Raw genomic sequence first — 19,270 nt, 5'->3', positions numbered from 1 at the left:
GTTCCCTCTTAGTGTGCGAGGTTCCTGGACTCACTGTGATTGCCATCGCTCTGCCTTCACACTTCAGTCATGCCCCAGTACACACATGCTAATCCGCTGAAGTTAAACGGTGCTTTCTAGTGTAGATAGAAGGAGCCACCCCTAACCTTCTCCTCCGTCAGTCTGATGAGACGTTGAGAGGATGGTGGCAGGGCCTGTTAAAGTGGGGGGAAACTGCACAACAATAAAGCTTCTATCCTGGTCAGTGCTGGAAAACCTAGTTTAAAGTGCTAGCTGTGATTTGGAACATGATAACTGGTTTCTAGGTGGTAAACAATATTAGACCAACAATAAATGTGTTGGGTATACCAGCTTAAGGTGGTCAAGATGGTTTTTGGAACATGGTAACCAGCTAGATATCAGCCATATGCTTCATCTGGAATTTCCAGCAGGGATAAACAAAGAATAGAAACTGAACAGCTGGCATTCGCTGTAACAAGTCTCAAGTGTTCGGTGAGGAGCTTTGTGGGTCAAATATAGCGTTTTGAAACAGTCCCCGTGCGACATTCTGCCCTGCACTCTGAATGTCTGGATCACCATCACATTCCATAACAGATGTTTGCTTGCCTTGTCGCTTGTGCTCATTTCCAATTATTTTTTTTGTATTGTTTTGTGTGTTTGCCTGTTTGATTGACTGTTTTATGTTTGTGTTCGGTACATCGTGTTTGCATCCTCCGCACCGTCTTTCTTGTTTGTGCTGCATTTGCGTCCGCTATCTGATGCTTGGATGATTGTGTCCCCCTGCTTGCCTGATTGTTTTGTGTTTGTCTTTGTATGTCGTATTTGTTTGTGCGTGTTTGGTCTGTGCAGTTAACGGCGCCTGGTCTTGCTGGTCATCATGGTCACAGTGTTCAGTGCCCTGTGGAGGCGGGCACTATCAACGAACGCGCACATGCACCAGCCCCGCCCCTGCCAATGGAGGGGACATCTGCATCGGCTTGCACACAGAGGAGGCCCTTTGCAACACGCACACCTGTGATGGTAAGATCAGCTCAAATCTAAGACCACGAATGGGAAAAATTATACTTTAATTAAAATGTGCTATAAAAAACTCAAGTGTTCTCCAAATTGAGCTCTACCTCTGTCTGTAAGCAGAACATACAGTTGCTTCTCAATGTGTCATCTGTCCATCAACTCTCATTATTATCTCGAATCAGACATACATTTTCAACCCTGCTGAAAAGACTAGTGTAGATTAGCATGGTTGACCAGCATTGTATTTGCCAGCAAAACTCTTGAGGCTGATCGATCAGGAAAATTGTGCTGGTTGGATAGTTCACTCAAAAATGACCATTCTGTCATCATTTACTCTCTCATGTTGTGCCAAAACAGTATGACTTACTTCTCTGGAAATCCAAAGATATATTGAAAAGGGTCTCAGTGTTTTTTGTCCATACACTGAAATATTTTGTTTTGTGTTCCACAGAAGAAAGTCATTGAGTATGAAAATATGGCAGAATTTTAATTTTTCAGATGAACTTTCCCTTTAACTCTTTCCCTGCCATTGACGGAATTTTCCATCATTTACAATATAACGTTTCCTTGCCACTGACGAAAATTTCCGGCAATCCACATGCTTACTGTTATACGGTAGGGAACGCTATTACACATCTTCTGAAAGAGTACAGAATTTCCGACTCAAAACAGGTGAAAAACCAGCAGAAACAAGAGATAGAAACATTGCTTAAAAAAAATGATGATTAGCATATAAATCAAAACTACCTAATGTTAATGAAAGAAATGTCAACCAATGAAGAGGTATAGGACTGTGCAAGCTTTGGGTGTGTTGATGGAAGCAATCTACGATGTTTTGATCATCGTTCTGAATCCAGACGTAGATTTTCTCAGCTTTTTGTTAAAAATGTTGCGTTTTTTAATAAAAAGTGTTGATAAAAAGAATGCATGAAGCTACAATAAAATGTTTTTTGTTGTTGTTTAAAAGCAGACGCTCTGTTCTTTCTTTTGATTTATAAAACGTTATTTCCTGTTCTTGATTCTGATTGGTCAATAGCTGTGTTTTATTCACGATAAAACAGCTATGACCGCTTCACCCAACGGCTCTGTGTATCACTACACAACACCCTTAGCAGCCACTCTTAGCAACGTAAACTGTGTGTTCTCAATTGATATTGTTCATTGAAGCTTACTGTATTATGTAGAAGAGTGTTGTGAGAAAGAGATCAAATGAGCGACTTTATTACCTGCATTCAGATTTAGCATTTTCCTTCAGGTCAGTCCTATGTTCATAATAAAAAATCTGTTTAAATGTCCAATGTATTATCTTGTCCTTTTAACAGTTAAGGGGTTTTCCCGTGACTGACAGCACTAGTCGAAGCATTTGTCAGTTATGTCTTCTTCCGTGTTCACAACAATTCAGTCTTTTCAATGTAAGTCTTTGCTACTGACTGACACACTCATAAAGACAGTCTTTGCCGCCATCTAATGGCGTAATAATGTAACTTCTGTTGCTGTTCACGGTCAGGGACCTTTTTTTCCGGGGGAAGGAAGGTATTTACTGATTTTACTTCATGAAAATAGCATTGATACATATTTTTGGATTTAATATTTATATTGTGTAGTAACCATTTTATAAAAGCAATAAGGTACTGGAAGCTAGTGCTGTATCGTGAATAAGTCACGGCTGAAGGCAGCACAGCCTCTCATACCTTACTGCTTACATATTGCATGTTCAGATATTCATATAACAAAATATTCTGGGTGCCATGAAAATTTTGTGAAAATGATCCAAAATTCTGGCAAATGGCTGGCAATTTTTTTTTTTTTTTTTCTTAAATGCTGGCTGGGAAAGAGTTAAGAAACCTGGTGAGGACAGCAGCATCCACAACACAACATATGCTGTTTTTTTTCAACAGGGTAGTTTATTTATGACCAAGTGATCATCACTGCATTGAAGGCAAGATTTCAGGCCTTTCAATCATCAGAAACACACTTCAGATTCAGAAAGGGGCTTCTGGGTCCTCCAGGCTACAGATGGTACCATATGTGAGCTGCATGCCTATGGAAGTGTGCTGCGTGCAAGCAGACTCTGGCAGTGCAAAGCTCTGTTGTCACATTCTGTTGCAATAAAAAAAAAATCAGCTGTTCCTTTAAGACAAAATTGAAATTTATGAAGATTGGCACCATTGAATCATGTACAAAAGCCCTGTAGCTTTAACAAATACTCTGCTACCATTGTATTTCCTTTGGCTTTCTGATTAAAACCTCAAATCCATGTTGTCAGTGGCAGATCCAGAGTTTAATAATCAATCAAACAAAAATGAGAGGCTTTAAAATATTTAGCTTTTATTCCAGTTGATATTAAGAGCAAATAGAATGCAGAACATTCTGTATCAGTCACTTATAAGATTCCATTTCAGTCAGGATGCTGCCTAAGAAATTCTTCATGACATATTGTTTGCTTCTGAAAAAAAGGGGCTACCTTTTATCATTGTTAACTGTGGATCTGCATTTTACGAAATGCCAGGATATTCTCTGGGACTACTTGCTACTGATAATAAAGTCTTTTAGATTCAAACATTTGGCCTCAGTTGTCCTCCTGATGAATTTTTTAGGCTCTGAGAGAATTGTAAGACTTGCATATGGTCTAGACAAGCATCTTAAAAGCTGAAACATGAAAGGAATGTGTATATTTACAGATTGGATTTTCCCAGCAAACAAATACATTTTAAATCAAAGTTTCTTCCAAGTAAAGTTCTTGGTACACTTGCTCTGAAAGTGTTGCCTCAGACTGTGATTATTTTTGCCTCCCCGTGTGACTCTGGTGGTGTTTGTTTCATGTGTGTGGGTGGGCCATTGAGTCGGCAGCGCTCTGGTTAGACTGCCGCCTGAACTGTGAGGATGGCCAAAATTGGAGCTATCTATTTAGAGGGAGAGTTTACCCAGAAATGAAAATTTTGTCATTTTCTCACTGTTATGTTCTTCCATACCTGTATGATTTTCATTCTTCCTTGCACCAACAAAAGGAGAAAATGTAAATGTACTGATTTCTCCATTTTATGGGGACTGGAGCTTTTAAGCTTCAAAAAGCACCCAACAGTGTCATAAAAGAAGAATTGAAATCATTATTTACTGATAACCTTCTCCAGTGAGCTGTTAACCACTGCAACTGGGTCACTGAGGCCCTGTTTACACCTGGTATAAGATGCGTTTTGGTCGATTGGATCACAAGTGGACGACGAAAAAAATAAAGGTGTAAACAGGGTCTAAAAAATTTAGAGCTTGTCCACTTTCGACCACTTCCAGAGGTAGTCAAAAATGCATAGATGCTCATGTGGTCGAATGTGTTTGAACAACCACAAAAGACTGCCTATTGACTAAATGCATAAACATTATGTGAAGCGTGCTAGCCAGACGGGATCTATACTTTGTCGGCTGAAGAACCAAGTTTGGTTGGAAAACGAAAAATGTACCAAGCACGTTGTCTCTGTGCGCGTTCATATCATATAAATTGCATGAGCTTATTTCATCCATTAGATTGAAAGATCTGGAAAAAGCCCATATATTTACCTGCCTATAGACCTCCCCTTGAAGAAATCAGGACAGAAGTGGTCGAAAGAAGACGGATTAAAATACCAGGTGTAAACGGGTACGCGGTTTCCCTTTTCTACTTGTGATCCGATCTACCAAAACGCATCTTAATACGAGGTGTAAACAGTGCCTCAGTCAATGAGTTAAATTTGAGAACTGGATCAGTTCAACCGATTCCTTGCAACAATTTCGAGAATATAAATTTGAATATAGTAAAAGTTATATGGACCACTTTTATTAAATTTTCATGTTTTTTTTGTTTTGTTTTGTTTTTTGGTGCTTGACAGAAGAAAGTCATAGAGGTTTGGAATGACATGAGGGTGAGTAAATGATGTTAATTTTTGGGTGAACAGTTTCTTTAAACCCTGTGTTTGTGACCGTGTCTATGTGCAGGTGGGTGGATGGCCTGGTCGGTGTGGTCTGAGTGTGATGACTTGGGCCTGCAGCTGCGCAGTCGTGTGTGCGGGGCTCAATCCACGCCATGTGTGGGAAACAGCTCCCAGCACCGAGACTGCAATGAGATCCCAGGTGAGAGAGGGCTATATATACACACTCTCATATATATTCACATGCCGTCCGACTATTCCATTATGAAGCAAAGCGTTTCCCAATTGCAATGTTACTGTTATTAAATAAACATACACTTTTAAACCCTGTCAAACTCGCTGTTGTTTTTAATAGATTAGATGTAATATGTTTACTTGTGCTTATTCATTACTCTGGCTGGAGGAGTGGAAGTGTTCAAAGTGAAGAACTGAACGCACCCAGCCTGCGAGAACACGAGTTATCAGAGCGGAATACCAAGTGAATCAGGCACTCTAATTAATATTAATGTTATGCCACAAGGCAGACTCGCATCCAATTTCTCTCCAATTTTGGGAAAAGGGTTCCAGATCCTGAGGTGTCTTAGACGGTGAGGAGATCAAGGAGAATTGTGCATCTCAATCAAAACATCTCCCCCCCACACCCACCTCTGCTCTTTGTGGAGATTTCAGATATAGCTTGAAAAGCATGACTCTGGGTGGTAATAGTGCACATCCGACTGTATTGCAGCAGTGAAAAATGTGTTTCCATTGAAATGCACCTCATTACGTCAACCAAAATGAAATATTTACTCTAAACGAGTGTTTAAATCAAGTTTAGCTATGTATTTTGCAAAATAGCTTGCAATTGTTTTTTACTGACATTGCTGTTTATTCTTGAATACTTGGGGTGTTTGAGAACTTAATGGCAGAACAGCAGTAATAATTTCATCACTTTCATGCAACCCGACTGACTGTGAGTCTTTGATGTGATTTCCTGTACTTTATCACTGCGGCCCTGATCATCCCTCAGGTATAAAACATAAGACTGTCTTCCTCACCTCTCAGGTCTACAGTTCTTTGAATCACCTTACTTCCAGGAAGGTTGCTTTTGAATGGAGATGGTGGTGGTAGAAGATGGGATGTGATTGACGTTTTGGCTGTAATTCAGAATTGGAGGAAAATCAAGGAAGTGTGTAATAGGCCATTCACACCAGACTGTTCCTTGCATCAGTCTGCTCCATTTTTAAAGGAGTGGCTTATAATGATTTCACTTTTTTAACTTTAGTTTGTGTGTAATGTTGCTGTTAGAGCATAAACAACGTCTGCAAAGTTACAACGCTAAAAGTTAAAAACAAAGCGAGATATTTTCTTTTAAAGAATTCTCTGTTTAAAGGGTTAGTTCACCCAAAAATGAAAATTCTGTCAGTAATTACTCACCCTCATGTTGATACAACCATGTAAGTCTTTCTTTCATCTTCGGATCACAAATTAATATTTTTGTGATTAAATATGAGCGGTGGAATACTCCTCCATTGGCTTTAAGGGGGCCCAAACTTGTCCGTCCAGAAAGTCAGTGAAGAAAATGTTTAAATAGTCCATGCCACTACAGTGGCTCACCCGTACGTTTCTCAAGCGACGATAATACTTTTCGTGCGAAAAAAAACAAACAAAAGAACGACTTTATTCAACTATTCATTTTCTCTCTTGTAGGCCTCTGACGTAGCTCCATGACGCATGCGCGAGAACTAAACTGACGACGGTCTTCTTCTACTACTACTTGTTACTGGCTGCTCACTCCTTAGGAGTATTACCGCCACCTAGTGTTCAAGATGAAGTGCTGGCATAGCCGGAAGCGCTAAACTTTGTTTACAAGCAGGTGAACGCGCGCGCGCGACATTGATCGTGCTTTTGGTCTCGCTCTAAGTAATTGTTTACAATGGTTAGAAAGTGTGCATTTCCTGGATGTCCGAATCGTGAAAAACTAACGAGTAAACGTAAAGGTGCCTTAACATTGCCACAAAATGAACGGCTTACCTTTCACCGTTTCCCATCAAATGATCGTGAGGGACTGAATCTATGGCTGCTGGCTGTTCAACGGGATGTTAATTTACCAATTAATTTCGTCAAGCACATGAAGTTGTGCAGTGAACATTTCTCTCCAGACGACTTCAAATCAGTTCAACAAAAAAGATTACTGAAATCAACAGCTGTGCCCAACTTGTTTATACAGACCAACAAGGTAAGTGGAAGCAGTATGTGGTAATTGTTAAAGTCATGATACACTCATTTAGTTTTGTCTTAATTTGTATATGGCTATATATTAAAAAATAAAAAAAACATAATACATGATACAGTGAGTTTTACAGTGTCTGTGTATTCAGGTTCGAATAAGTAAGGTTGGTTAAAAAAATTCAAGTCTTCATCTACGTCAAAATCTGCCGACATATTTACAAATAATGGTTTTTACATACAGCGCGCGCGTTCACCTGCTTGTAAACAAAGTTTAGCGCTTCCGGCTATGCCAGCACTTCATCTTGAACACTAGGTGGCGGTAATACTCCTAAGGAGTGAGCAGCCAGTAACAAGTAGTAGTAGAAGAAGACCGTCGTCAGTTTAGTTCTCGCGCATGCGTCATGGAGCTACGTCAGAGGCCTACCAGAGAGAAAATGAATAGTTGAATAAAGTCGTTCTTTTGTTTGTTTGTTTTTTCGCACGAAAAGTATTATCGTCGCTTGAGAAACGTACGGGTGAGCCACTGTAGTGGCATGGACTATTTAAACATTTTCTTCACTGACTTTCTGGACGGACAAGTTTGGGCCCCCTTAAAGCCAATGGAGGAGTATTCCACCGCTCATATTTAATCACAAAAATATTAATTTGTGATCCGAAGATGAAAGAAAGACTTACATGGTTGTATCAACATGAGGGTGAGTAATTACTGACAGAATTTTCATTTTTGGGTGAACTAACCCTTTAAGGACTACAACAAATGGCTGGTAGGGACTACAACGAGCTACTTCCCGGGTTAGTGACATCACTAACCCTAAAATTTACATAAACCCCGCCCCCGAGAACACGCAACAAAGGGGTGAGGCCATGTTATTGCAATAGAGTTCGTAACACAAATGCAATAGCATGTCATAAAAGCAAGATGACAACATGACAAGTTATAACCGTTATTAAACTAAACTATACATGTTCTATCTTCAAGCAGCAATATTCTCTGGCTCTGTAGGATCTTACAACAGTTCCCACATGAGCGATTTATAGATTATCATGACAGAATATGCTAATCAATGACTATAAGATGGTTAACTCCACATCAGCTACATAAATTCATCAACCGTTTAGAAACATCTGGTTGCATTCTACATGTTGGCACTTCTTCTTGAGTCTCTCCATCATTGTCCGACTCCGGTTTGAACATAAAAGGCTGAAAAGTTTCTGACATTTTCAGTGAGTCTGCATGAGGTAAAGTTAATTGGAGCTGCTAACACGAGCTCCTGAAACTCCGCCCTCTTCTTGAGAGCAGCAGCTCATTTGCATTTAAAGGGACACACAAAAACGGAGTGCACTTTTCATGTTTTTTAATGTTGACATCAAGGCTTCACATCTGTTTTATAAGGATAATATGAATAATTTTACATATTGTTGGGCCTATGCAGTTCATGGTAATATTAATAGATTTTAATATGACTCTTTTTCTTTACTTTTAAAGGGAAAAAAAATCTTGCATTATTTTCAGTCATCACTTCATGCCTTAAATAAAATTTACATTTACATACATTTATGCATTTGGCAGACACTTTTATCCAAAGAGTAAATTCAAAGTATTAAACCCATGGCCTTGGCGTTGCTAGCGCCATGCTCTACTGCTTGAGCTACAGGATTTTCAATTCTAAAGCAAAAGTAATTGACAGCTACTGCTCTAGATGGATGTCTATGACCGTTCCAATGCATCTCGAGCCACGATCGTTGTGTTTTTAAGAAGTTGAAAGATGTGCAGCATCAGTTCAAGACATTCAGATAGAGCTCAAATCATTGCTCATCCTGTGTAACAGCCCCTAATTATATATCTCCTTCTCTTCACAGCGATTCTCCCGGCATCTAGCTATGAGAAGGACCAGCAGTGTGGGGGTAAGTGCTTCGACAGAAGTGTTTGTATTGTGTTCACCGCATGTTAGTATGCGCTTGTGCATGCACTCTCTCGTGAATGCTCAAAGACGTGTAGCAGTGTGCTGCTTGTGTGTCATGTTTCACGTCAGCTCCTTTTCATCCTGAACTCAGAAAGAAATGGAATCGCTAACCAGGTTTAAGTGAGTGAACTTCATCATTCACATTGTTGATCTTTTTTGTTTTTCTCCATGTGTCGAGCTTCGCAGCTCTTGCAGCACTCCCGGGCAGAGGTGCTGCCTTTCCAGTGCATGCACAGATGAAAAATACATGATGGGGCACAGCGGTGCCTTTTAGGTTGCGGATCCAGGCCACATTGGGCAGTGGCTGTCCTCAGAGATGGCACCACAGTGCCAGTTTGGTGATTCTCCAGGTGGCAGCACATATTACCCATCAGTGTCCAGCAGTGGCACTCTCCTGAGTGATCGTTGTCCAATTAGAGCAGTTCGTGACGGGGGTATGGCGTTCACTCTACTCAATCACATTTCGCACTCATTACGGGTCAGACCGGCAAGATGCCTGGTCCGTCACATCGACCGGCTAATCACAGCACTGTCCCTTGGCACTGCATCATTCAGCCAGATGCTCTCAAGCACCTGCCTTCCACTGGTTGATGGCTACGGACATGTGGTGTTAATGATGAGAGATAAAATGGTGCTGCTTCACAAAGTTTCCACTGACAAGGATGACTATATTGTCTCATTTTAAAAAAAGCATATTTAGTCAAAGGTCTGGATGAGAGTGACAACATATTACAGTTATTTGCAGACAAATGGTTACCTGTAATATTGCCATCTCTTCTTTCCCCAGGGTTCACTCTGCTTCACCTGATAGCTACGGGTGTGTCGTGCTTCCTGGGTGCCGGCCTGCTGTCCTTCCTGGTGTATGTGTATTGCCAGCGGTTCCACAAGCCCTCGCAGGAGTCTGCCGTCATCCACCCCACCACTCCCAACCACCTCAACTACAAGGGCAACACCACACCAAAGAATGAGAAATACACACCCATGGAGTTCAAGGTCAGTGCTGACACCCTGGTCACATTTTTTTTGTTCTGCTCCTGTTTTATGCCATGAAAAGTGTCAGTTGGACCATTGTTTTTATTGTTGATTATGTTGCTGCACTTAATCTTACCTATATTAGATGTATGCAATGGATCTATCGCAAGGAACTACCTCTGATTCTATTGAGTGATTGGTAATTGAAGTTTAAATAGAAGGAATTGCATTATGTGGGAATGTTTTGTATGAAGCAAGAAAACTTTTTGTTTTGTTGGGGATGTTTTGATTTCATTAGCTATAACGAGGTGTAACATCCTTGCAAAGTCACAGCGGCTGTTTGCTACAGTCATGCACATTTTTATTCACAATGTGCAAGACTTTCAGTATGATGTGCTATGAATTATGGTGGCTTACAATGTAGTTGCTAAAAGTAGGATGGATGGATTAGTACTTCTTCTTGTCAGTATTGGCCTGAAAAAAAAAAATGGTGGCAGTTAAATTTCCTCTTTTTTTAAAACAAATGTATTCATTTGTTTAGCAAGGATGCATTAAATTGATCAAAATGGAGAGTAAAGAAATTTATAATAAATTGTTCAAATAAATTGTTCTTTTAAACTTTCTGTTCATCAAAGCATCCTAGAAAACATGTATCATGGTTTCCACAAAAATATTAAACAGCACAACTGGTTTCAACATTGATTATAAGAAATGTTACCTTATCACCATAACAGCATATTAGAATGATTTCTGAAGGATCACGTGACACAAGTTTGAAAATTCAGCTTTTGTCATTTTTGGCACTGTGATAATATTTCAAAATATTACTGTTTTTATTGTATTTTTGATCAAATAATTTCAACCTTGGTGAGCTTAAGAAACTTGCTGATCCCAAACCTTTGCATGGTAGTGTATTTATTCATATGGTGTCAATCTGCAGCCTTTATTGTATTTTCTGTGCCGAATTTTGGTGGATTTAAACATGGTAAAATGTGCTAAAATTGAGCTCAGAGTACTGCACTCCCATTGATACTGTAGCTGAATGCATAATCAAATAAAAAAAAAAAAAATTTAATGAACACTCAAAAGGGAGAGATATGTAGAACTTTGGGAATACCAGTCATAGTAATTCTGTAGAGATCTGTGCAGATTCTGTGTGAGCCTGCAAATAAGTCTCTAATCTAGGCCAGCATGAAATCTATGACCTGAGAATTTCAAATAAATCTCAGTGGATTTTTTGCACGTCCTGTTCATATTGTTGTTTATTTTGGCTACTTTTAGAATGTTTTCATTTACTTAAAGGGTACATAACAGACAGTTTCTGCCAATCTCATGTTAATCTTGAGTACCTTTAGAGTAGTATTGCATTCTTCATATCTCCAAATAGTCTTTAGTTTTATCAGATTTATAAAAGACAGATATGCTGTACCGAGTCTTTCCGAAAACAGCCGTGCGCGAAGCTAAAGAGTCACAAGCACACGCAGCTTCGATGGTCAGCTAAACAAATGTATATAAACACATGCAATACATCATCGAATTATCCCTGGATAACTTTTGATTCACTATACATTTGTGTTGTTTACATTATATGCACTTGCACGCCGATTGCCAACAAAACAGACATTTGATGCAGTTTTATTTACCACCTGGGGTTCCGACTCATGACTGGGATCTTTTATCTCTGGGACCACTCCATCTTTCAGTTTCAAATGAGGGTCGAACTGGGCCTCGTTTATAAAACCATAAGCGCCGATCCTGAGGGCTCGAGCGGCCACGGGAAAACACAAGATATTCTCCATTCATTTTAACCAATAAAAAATTGATTGCAAATTTCGGACACGACTTTATCCTTATTTTGATAGTTAATTTGAGGCAGTTTCTATGGTTATTTTAATGACAAATGTCGTGAGCGCATCAATGTAATGCATGTGCTGTAATGCGTAAGCTCCACTGTTTCCTTAACACTGGGTTCTTTGGGAAGCAAGGTTATCTTTCCCTCACAACCAAAAACACACTTCTTTGGTGACTGTTGATTTTGTGGTCTAAAAACAAAGTGACAAATCTTTCTCGAGCAAGTCCTGTGCAGCGTTGCCGATGACTTCCATAACCCGAACAAAGCACGTTGAAGGGCGTGCTCTTGCGCTCTCTGGGTGATGTGTGTGTCCTGGGAGAAGTGCCCATACAAGGAATTCCACCCTTTATGACATCATACAGGGCCATACTCTGAAAAAAACTTTCTGAAACTTATATGAACCCTGAAGGGGTGTATTTGGCACAGAAATACTCCATCATACGTCCAACTCGTTTTTTATTTTTTTTATTTTGGCCATGTTTAGCAAGAGAATCCAACTCTTTAACAGTGTAAATAAGTCAGAATGCAAGAAATAGCATTAGACATCCCCTTTAAAAGAGTGTTTAACAGCTCCATTCTACACATTTAACCATATTTAAATCTATTTTGCAGATGTTGGGCTTGTCAGGACGCTCAATCAAACAGTGTTTTGATAGCGCCACAGAGATACACTTTTCATGGGAATGCGCCTTCAAATGCCTTTTTATGTAGTGTTTGCATATTAAGCTGTGAGTATTTTAACATCAAAAAATGACATATTTCACTTTTACGTTTCCCCACAGATGAGCTAGCAGAAAAAGTTGTGAGCAGTCAAGAAACCAAACTCAGTCGGAGAGCAAGCTCATTTGTTTTGTCCAAAATGAGCATCAATAGATAACTGATAGTTTGGAGATTACCGCTGGTTTCCCTCTCCCTGCGGCCGCTTGTTTAGCCGTCTCTTCTGGCTGCACGCGGCTCCTGGCACACACTCCGTCTTTATTAATGGGCTCCATTAGGCTGTTTAAGCAGCAGCCGCTCGGTGGACTCCCACAGCTGGTTGTGACTGATCGTCGAGCTCATCCAATTAGTTTGGCTCGGTTCGCTCTCCCTCCACCTCGTGTCCTTGCTGTGACACCTGTGCGAGCTTTTTGCCACTTTTTCCATCGATCTTCTGCATGACCAGTACTCACTCGAAACTCATTATGAGACTTGGGCAATACGAGTGGATCAAGAAAGAAGTGGCCGCTGCAAAAGGCCGTCGCTCGGGCCTCTGTCCGTGCGTTCCCAGGCCACGACGGTGCGCAGATGGCTGTGTGATAGTAACCATGTGACACGGACTGCCTCTGATTGATGGGTGTTTGAATAAGCATCCGTTGAGAGCCACGTTGTAAATCAGGATGAATATTCTGATTTTGCACAGGGAGCCGTTTGTCGAAAGGCTGCAGAAGATACCACAGTCAGGAAGATGTAATTTGGTTTTGTAATAGCAGACAAACATTCCCCTCACTTGTCACTCACTGACTCTTGGATAAAACGGCAATTTCATCTGTCTTGTTCAGACTGAAAATGAAGATCTCAGTCCCTTTGTAGAGCTATTGTTTGCCAGGTATTGAAAAGTATAATTGTTGCACAGCAGTTCTCGGCTACGGTGAGTCACTCAAATCAATCTTGTACGTTTCATAGCTTCGCTCCCCCAGTAACTGAGCTGTAGGTTTTTTGGAGCTAGACAAATGGTATTTCTCGAGAGCACATACATTTATGACCCACAAGTTCACCACTTTTGAATTCTACAGCTTATCTTCTGTGGGCCTTACATATTTAAAGGTGCAGTGTGTAATTTCTGCTCCACTAGTGACACCAAACAGAATTGCCAAAGAAGATTTCTCGATATCTTTTCTGCATGGTTTTAACATGTTGTTATGTAGTTGCTGGGGAGTTGTAAGTGGTTTTAACATGTTGCTATGCAGTTTCTACAGTGTTCTGGATTTTGTGTCCTGAGTGGTTTTTAGCATATTGCTGTGCGTTCGCTGTGGTGTTCAGTAGACCCCACTTGAAGGTCTATGATATTCTGGTCCATAGATGTAGTTCATTGCAAGCCTACATGATCTACTGTACAAGCTCATGCCATTGGTTGAGCAAATATTGCTATTTTGGGCTGCTCAAACACAATAGTGGTGCAGATATTACAACCCTGTGTTTCATCTCAGAGACTGATTTGCCTCTGAGCTCATGTAACTCTCCTTTATTCTTTTTCCTCTACAGACTCTGAATAAGAACAATTTGTTGCCGGACGAGAGGACCAACTACTTCCCTTCTCCGCTTCAGCAGACAAACGTGTACACCACCACGTACTACCCCACAGCGCTGGGCAAATATGACTACCGCCCAGACTCCTCGCCCTCTCCCTGTAGAACCTATAACCACAGCTGAGACACGTGTGCCATCCGTAGCTTTAAGGCCGCTCTGGACGTCTCCTCCTAAAATCCTCCACTTTTCCCACCCACACACTCTGCACCCAATGAGGTGCTTGTTCCAACATTCCAGCTGATTTTTCCCCAAACTCTCTTCCCTGAGGACCGTGTCTCCTAAGTCATGCCTTGTGGTGTCCGATGGGGGAAAAGTCCAGTGATTCAAACAGCACTTTTTAAAGATTGTGTAGCTACACTGACTTTAATCAATGGATGTCTTGATTGATCTCTGCAGAACTCCCATTACTGGAAGGAGATTTTGCTGAAGCTGAAGGTGGGAAGAGAAAATTGTGCTGGCGTTCCGTACCAATCCAACAATATTCATTACGGGAATGCAATCTGCCACGCTGTGGCGGTTCTTTTTAAAACCACATAAGAGAAGAATAGACGGACACCAGACAAAAGAGAGCAATCAATGGTGACATTATCAGGTTTGGTTAGAACGGTGGTATTTTTACCTTTGGATGCAAATGTAAGGACGTCCCACTGACTTCCGACCTTTGAGAGGCAAATCTCTAACAAAAGAGGACGAGTCGCAGGATCAATGCATCTCCTGGGTGGACTGTTTGGATACAAGTTTGCAACCAAGCTGCAAGAAAAGAACAGCTTAAAATAGGATGCTATTCAAAGCGGACTCTTATCAGAACCGAAATATAGATTTTCAGCACGTTAAAAGCATAAGGACAGAAAATTGCCTCATTCTTTCCCTAAAAAGTTGAAAAACCTTTTTTTACTTGCGAATGCATGGGAATTGAGGAATATTGCACCAATATGGAATATGCTTAGGTCTGAAGCAAACATGTTCTACTCTGTTACTGTAAGTCCCGGTGGTCATATTAAATATGACTGGGTTCAAACCGAGACGGACTATATTTTATTATGAAAAATGTAGGAAATACTGATAGCTTGGCACTTGTTTTCTACGGTTATTTTAAAGAGGGAATTATTCAGCAGTCGTAGGATAGATGGACAATAGAGTTTATTTAAGATAAGAATACAATTCATTGATGGAGCTATACTGAACATTTCATATATTATTTTTTATTATTGTTTCCAGATGGTGTATTCCTAACCATCATCACATTTATCAGAGATAAGAGCGTAGGCGTACACCGGTATATGAGCATCATATATTCATAAAATTGCCCAGAGAGTCAACACAGAAATGATCAATGGATCACTGTCTTTGTCACATCAAACAATATCTGAAAATATAATCTGTGTGCAGCACTATGTGCTCATCTCAGATCTGATTTTGCTCATGCGTTCACATGCTTCCCAGCGGCATCACGCCCACATTCCAGATGCAACTCTCCAGTTATCGATAAAAGCGATTCAGGAATGGCAACTCTCATCAGGATGTAGTATTTATGGTATGCTTGGTTTCTAAAGGGCATTGAAAACTAAACTAAGCTATTTTATCAAGCTCGTTTAATGAATGCTAAGCCAACCATGCTTTCAGCTAAGCATGAGTACATGGGTTGTAACTAAGTGATGTCCCACCACGAAAAAGTAATGCCACGCAAAGGTTAGTATAATGTACATGTATATTGTAAAGCTAACACTGTTTTTTAAACGCCTTATAGTTGTAAAATAATATGTGCCGCAGCTGTGTAAATATACCAACCGTAGGGATTGTGTGGGGATGGAGCCTGTCAGTGTCCAGAGTTTAACTGCAGTAGAGAGACCCATCTTGTTGACCAACCCTGATCGATAACATCAAAGATTATACACTAGAGTCTCTACAAACCTAGGCATAATTCATATGAATTGATGATTTTTAAAGTTCGCATGATATTTGGTTCACAAATTTAAATCACTTAAAAATACATTTGCCTGTATTTTGATGTTGTCGGATCCTGTCCAAGGTATTTAATGGGGAGTGAGTTTGTTTTTTTGCTCCATAATGCTTGAAATTTTAGTTAATTGTTGTGGCTCACATGCCACACCTTTACAGGGATGTCCAAAAATCCCAGACCATTACTAAAATGGTTCCTACTAATTTTTTTTAAAACAATTTTATTTGCAAATAATGTTATCAGCATCATTTGAATGAAAAGTTAAATTGAAAGAAAAACTCACTTTTTCTATATATTCTTATTCAGTCCAAAAACATTTTATTACCTGAAGTAAATCACAGATTTAAAATGTCTTTCAAAGGCTTTTTGACTTCACTGTATGCATGAAAAGAAATCAAGAATAGGCAAGACTCTAAGCTCATATTCAATGTTAAAAGGTCAAACTAAATCCCCACATTCGCTCCAATGTGCCTGCCCAGATAATATTTTGGTCAAATGCGGCTGCTCTGTGTAAGTCGGGTTTTGAAAGGAGAATCTCTGATATCGAACATTCATAAAGCCAGACGACGCAATGAGGCGCTCCATCCCTGCAAGGCTTGGTGCCCTTCTATGCAACTGACCTGGTGGTTAGATATGCGATGTAGACTGTAATCACTGCCTTTTAGACACTGTGAATTTTTGGTACTCTATATTTTTGTATATTGTACATTGTAAAAGATAATAAACCTTGATGCCAACCCGGTCTAACATGAGCCGTTTCGTCCTTTCCCAACTCCTCCCACACTACATCAATCTAGGTCACCCCGCTGTCTCCCGCAGAGTGAAAGGTAAGCGTTTTCAAATTGTCATGTTTTCCAATCCAGTTTCAGGTTGGCTATCATACACTCCCATTTGTATGTGTAGGGATTCGCTTGGCAGGCTGAGGGAAATTGGACCTAAATGCTGACAACATTTCCCTTCACACAATCCCTCCTCAGAGAGAAAAATGGATGTTGGTCTTTGACATGATACAGTGTTTGCCCTTTTCACTCAAGACCTGATGCCATAAATATTGAAGTTGGCATCGCTATCCAAGATTTACCCAGTGAGTGTGAGAAGTTTATTCACTGCTCAGTCTCTCTTATTTATAAAGAAGATGCGCTAGAGTTTTAAATGAGTGAGAGTCGATAGGAACCGGCAAAGTCTCTTTTTATGTGGTTGTTTGGATGATCAATAATTCTAGTTTAAACAGTATTGCTGTTGCTCCATTCAGTCAAAGGAGTAGTTCACCCAAAACTGAAAATTCTGTCATTATCTACTCACCCACCCTCATGTTGTTTCAAACCAATCTGACTTTTTCTTCTGTGAAACACAAAAGTAGAAAAAGTATTTTAAATACAGTACAGAAGCTGCTTTTTTCCATGCAGTTACAATGAATGGGGACTGGAGCTTTCAAGTTTCACAAATATATCAGAGAAGTGTCTTAATCCCAGTAATTATATATTGCTATATTCTTAGACTTTTAGGATAAAAGATAAACATCTAAGATGTTATTCACTGAAAATATTCTCCTCCAGTGCCACTGTGACCAGAGAACAGAGTTGAATGTGAATTGGATCAGTCACGTTGCTTTTTGTATCTCATGGATGTGCCCAGGAATGGGTGGATGTCAAGATTTTCAGTGTACATAAGAAGAAGCTCAAAGGAACCTGAATAATGGACAAGAACAAACTCCTTCCGGAAGCACAAACATACTGACCAGTGAGGTTCATTCTTGTTTGTTACGCAGTACGTTTGAGCTTCCGGAAGAGGTTTGTTCTTGTGTGTTATTCAGGTTCAGTTGAGCTTCTGCTTATATTCGTTGATCAATGTTTATATGTGAATAAAAGCCTAAATTAAATCTTTTCATCATAAAAAGCAATCGAGTCTCTTCAGAAAATTTGGACTAAACTGATTAATACAGTTTTCCGATCTCCTTATGAACTTCTTGAAGCGTCAAAGTGGCAGTTGCAAAGGCATTCAGTGGAGGGACAGACATCTCTCAGATTTCATCAAAAATATCTTCATTTGTGTTCCAAAAATGAATGAAAGTCTTAGGAGTTTGGAACAACATGAAGGTGAGTAATTAATGACATAGTTTTCATTTGGGGTTAACTAACCCTTTAAAGGGTGTAATATTGAAAGCTAGCCATTGAAATTGTTACTGCAGTCCCTCCTCCTCAGAGTCGGCGCTCACGCGGGTTGCCAGATTGAGGACACGCAACAGGAATAAGTGAATTTGACAATGGAAGGTGACAAGCCTTACACTCAAGTTGATTAATCCGCATTTTAATGTGACCCTGGACCACAAAACCACTCATAAGTCGCACGGGTATATTTGTAGCAATAGCCAACAATACATTGTATGGGTCAAAATTAGCGTTTTTTTTTTTTTTAAGTTATATTTATGGGCTTTTTGTGCGTTTATTTGGAGAGGACAGTAGAAAGCAGACAGGACAGCATTGGATGAAGAATTGGCAAAGGACCTCCAGACAGGAATCGAACTCGGGTCACCGTGAACGCATTTGTGCCATATGTCGGTACACTAACCACTAGGTTATCGGCACTGTTAAAATTATTGATTTTTCTTTTATGTCAAAAATCATTTGGATATTATGTAAAGATCATGTTCCATGAAGATATTTTGTAAATTTCCTACCATAAATATATCAAACATTTATTTTTTGTGAGTGGATATGCATTTCTAAGAACTTCATTTGGACAACTTTAAAGGCGATTTTTCTCAATTTTTTTTTTTTTTACCCTCAGATTGTATCTTGGCCAAAAATTGTCCTATCCAGAGGTGGGAAGTCCAGGGGTCAGAGAGTAAAAGTCCTGCCATATTTTTATTCCATCCACTGAAGCATTAATGAGATAAGTGACAAGCAACATATTTAGATAAACAGATAAACTCTGAACATTAGAAAACAAGCTACTAAAAAGTCATAGAAAAACAGCAACATTTAAATAGTGAGAATAAAGACAATTCAGCTCATAATTTATTCATGCAGCAATGCATGATGGGAGGCATGGATGAATTTTGATTGGTGGCACCCAGAATGCATTGCAACATGCTTTATTACTCTCACCACTG

At 39.8% G+C, this 19,270-nt stretch overlaps 1 protein-coding gene across 5 annotated transcripts in view; it reads left to right on the top strand.

Moving 5' to 3' along the window:
• Nucleotides 1–16,902, top strand: part of sema5ba (sema domain, seven thrombospondin repeats (type 1 and type 1-like), transmembrane domain (TM) and short cytoplasmic domain, (semaphorin) 5Ba) — a 167,265-nt gene extending 150,363 nt beyond the window's left edge. For 3 of the 5 annotated variants that reach the window (XM_048193535.1, XM_048193534.1, XM_048193536.1), the window contains 5 exons: nt 850–1,020; nt 4,981–5,115; nt 8,985–9,029; nt 9,876–10,081; nt 14,154–16,902. In XM_048193535.1, the coding sequence (XP_048049492.1) occupies nt 850–1,020; nt 4,981–5,115; nt 8,985–9,029; nt 9,876–10,081; nt 14,154–14,321 (725 nt within the window). In that variant the 3' untranslated portion in view covers nt 14,322–16,902. Of the gene's footprint in view, nt 1–849; nt 1,021–4,980; nt 5,116–8,984; nt 9,030–9,875; nt 10,082–12,694; nt 13,540–14,153 lie in introns of all 5 variants that reach the window. The other 2 variants (XR_007185294.1, XM_048193537.1) reach the window with 2 other exon arrangements.
• Nucleotides 16,903–19,270: the final 2,368 nt, after the last annotated feature.

Source organism: Megalobrama amblycephala, linkage group LG6, assembly GCF_018812025.1.
Source record: "Megalobrama amblycephala isolate DHTTF-2021 linkage group LG6, ASM1881202v1, whole genome shotgun sequence".
In the NCBI taxonomy this organism is placed as follows: Eukaryota; Metazoa; Chordata; class Actinopteri; order Cypriniformes; family Xenocyprididae; genus Megalobrama; species Megalobrama amblycephala.
The sequence above is the reverse complement of the archived record's forward strand: the minus strand, read 5'-3'. Positions and strand labels throughout refer to the sequence as shown.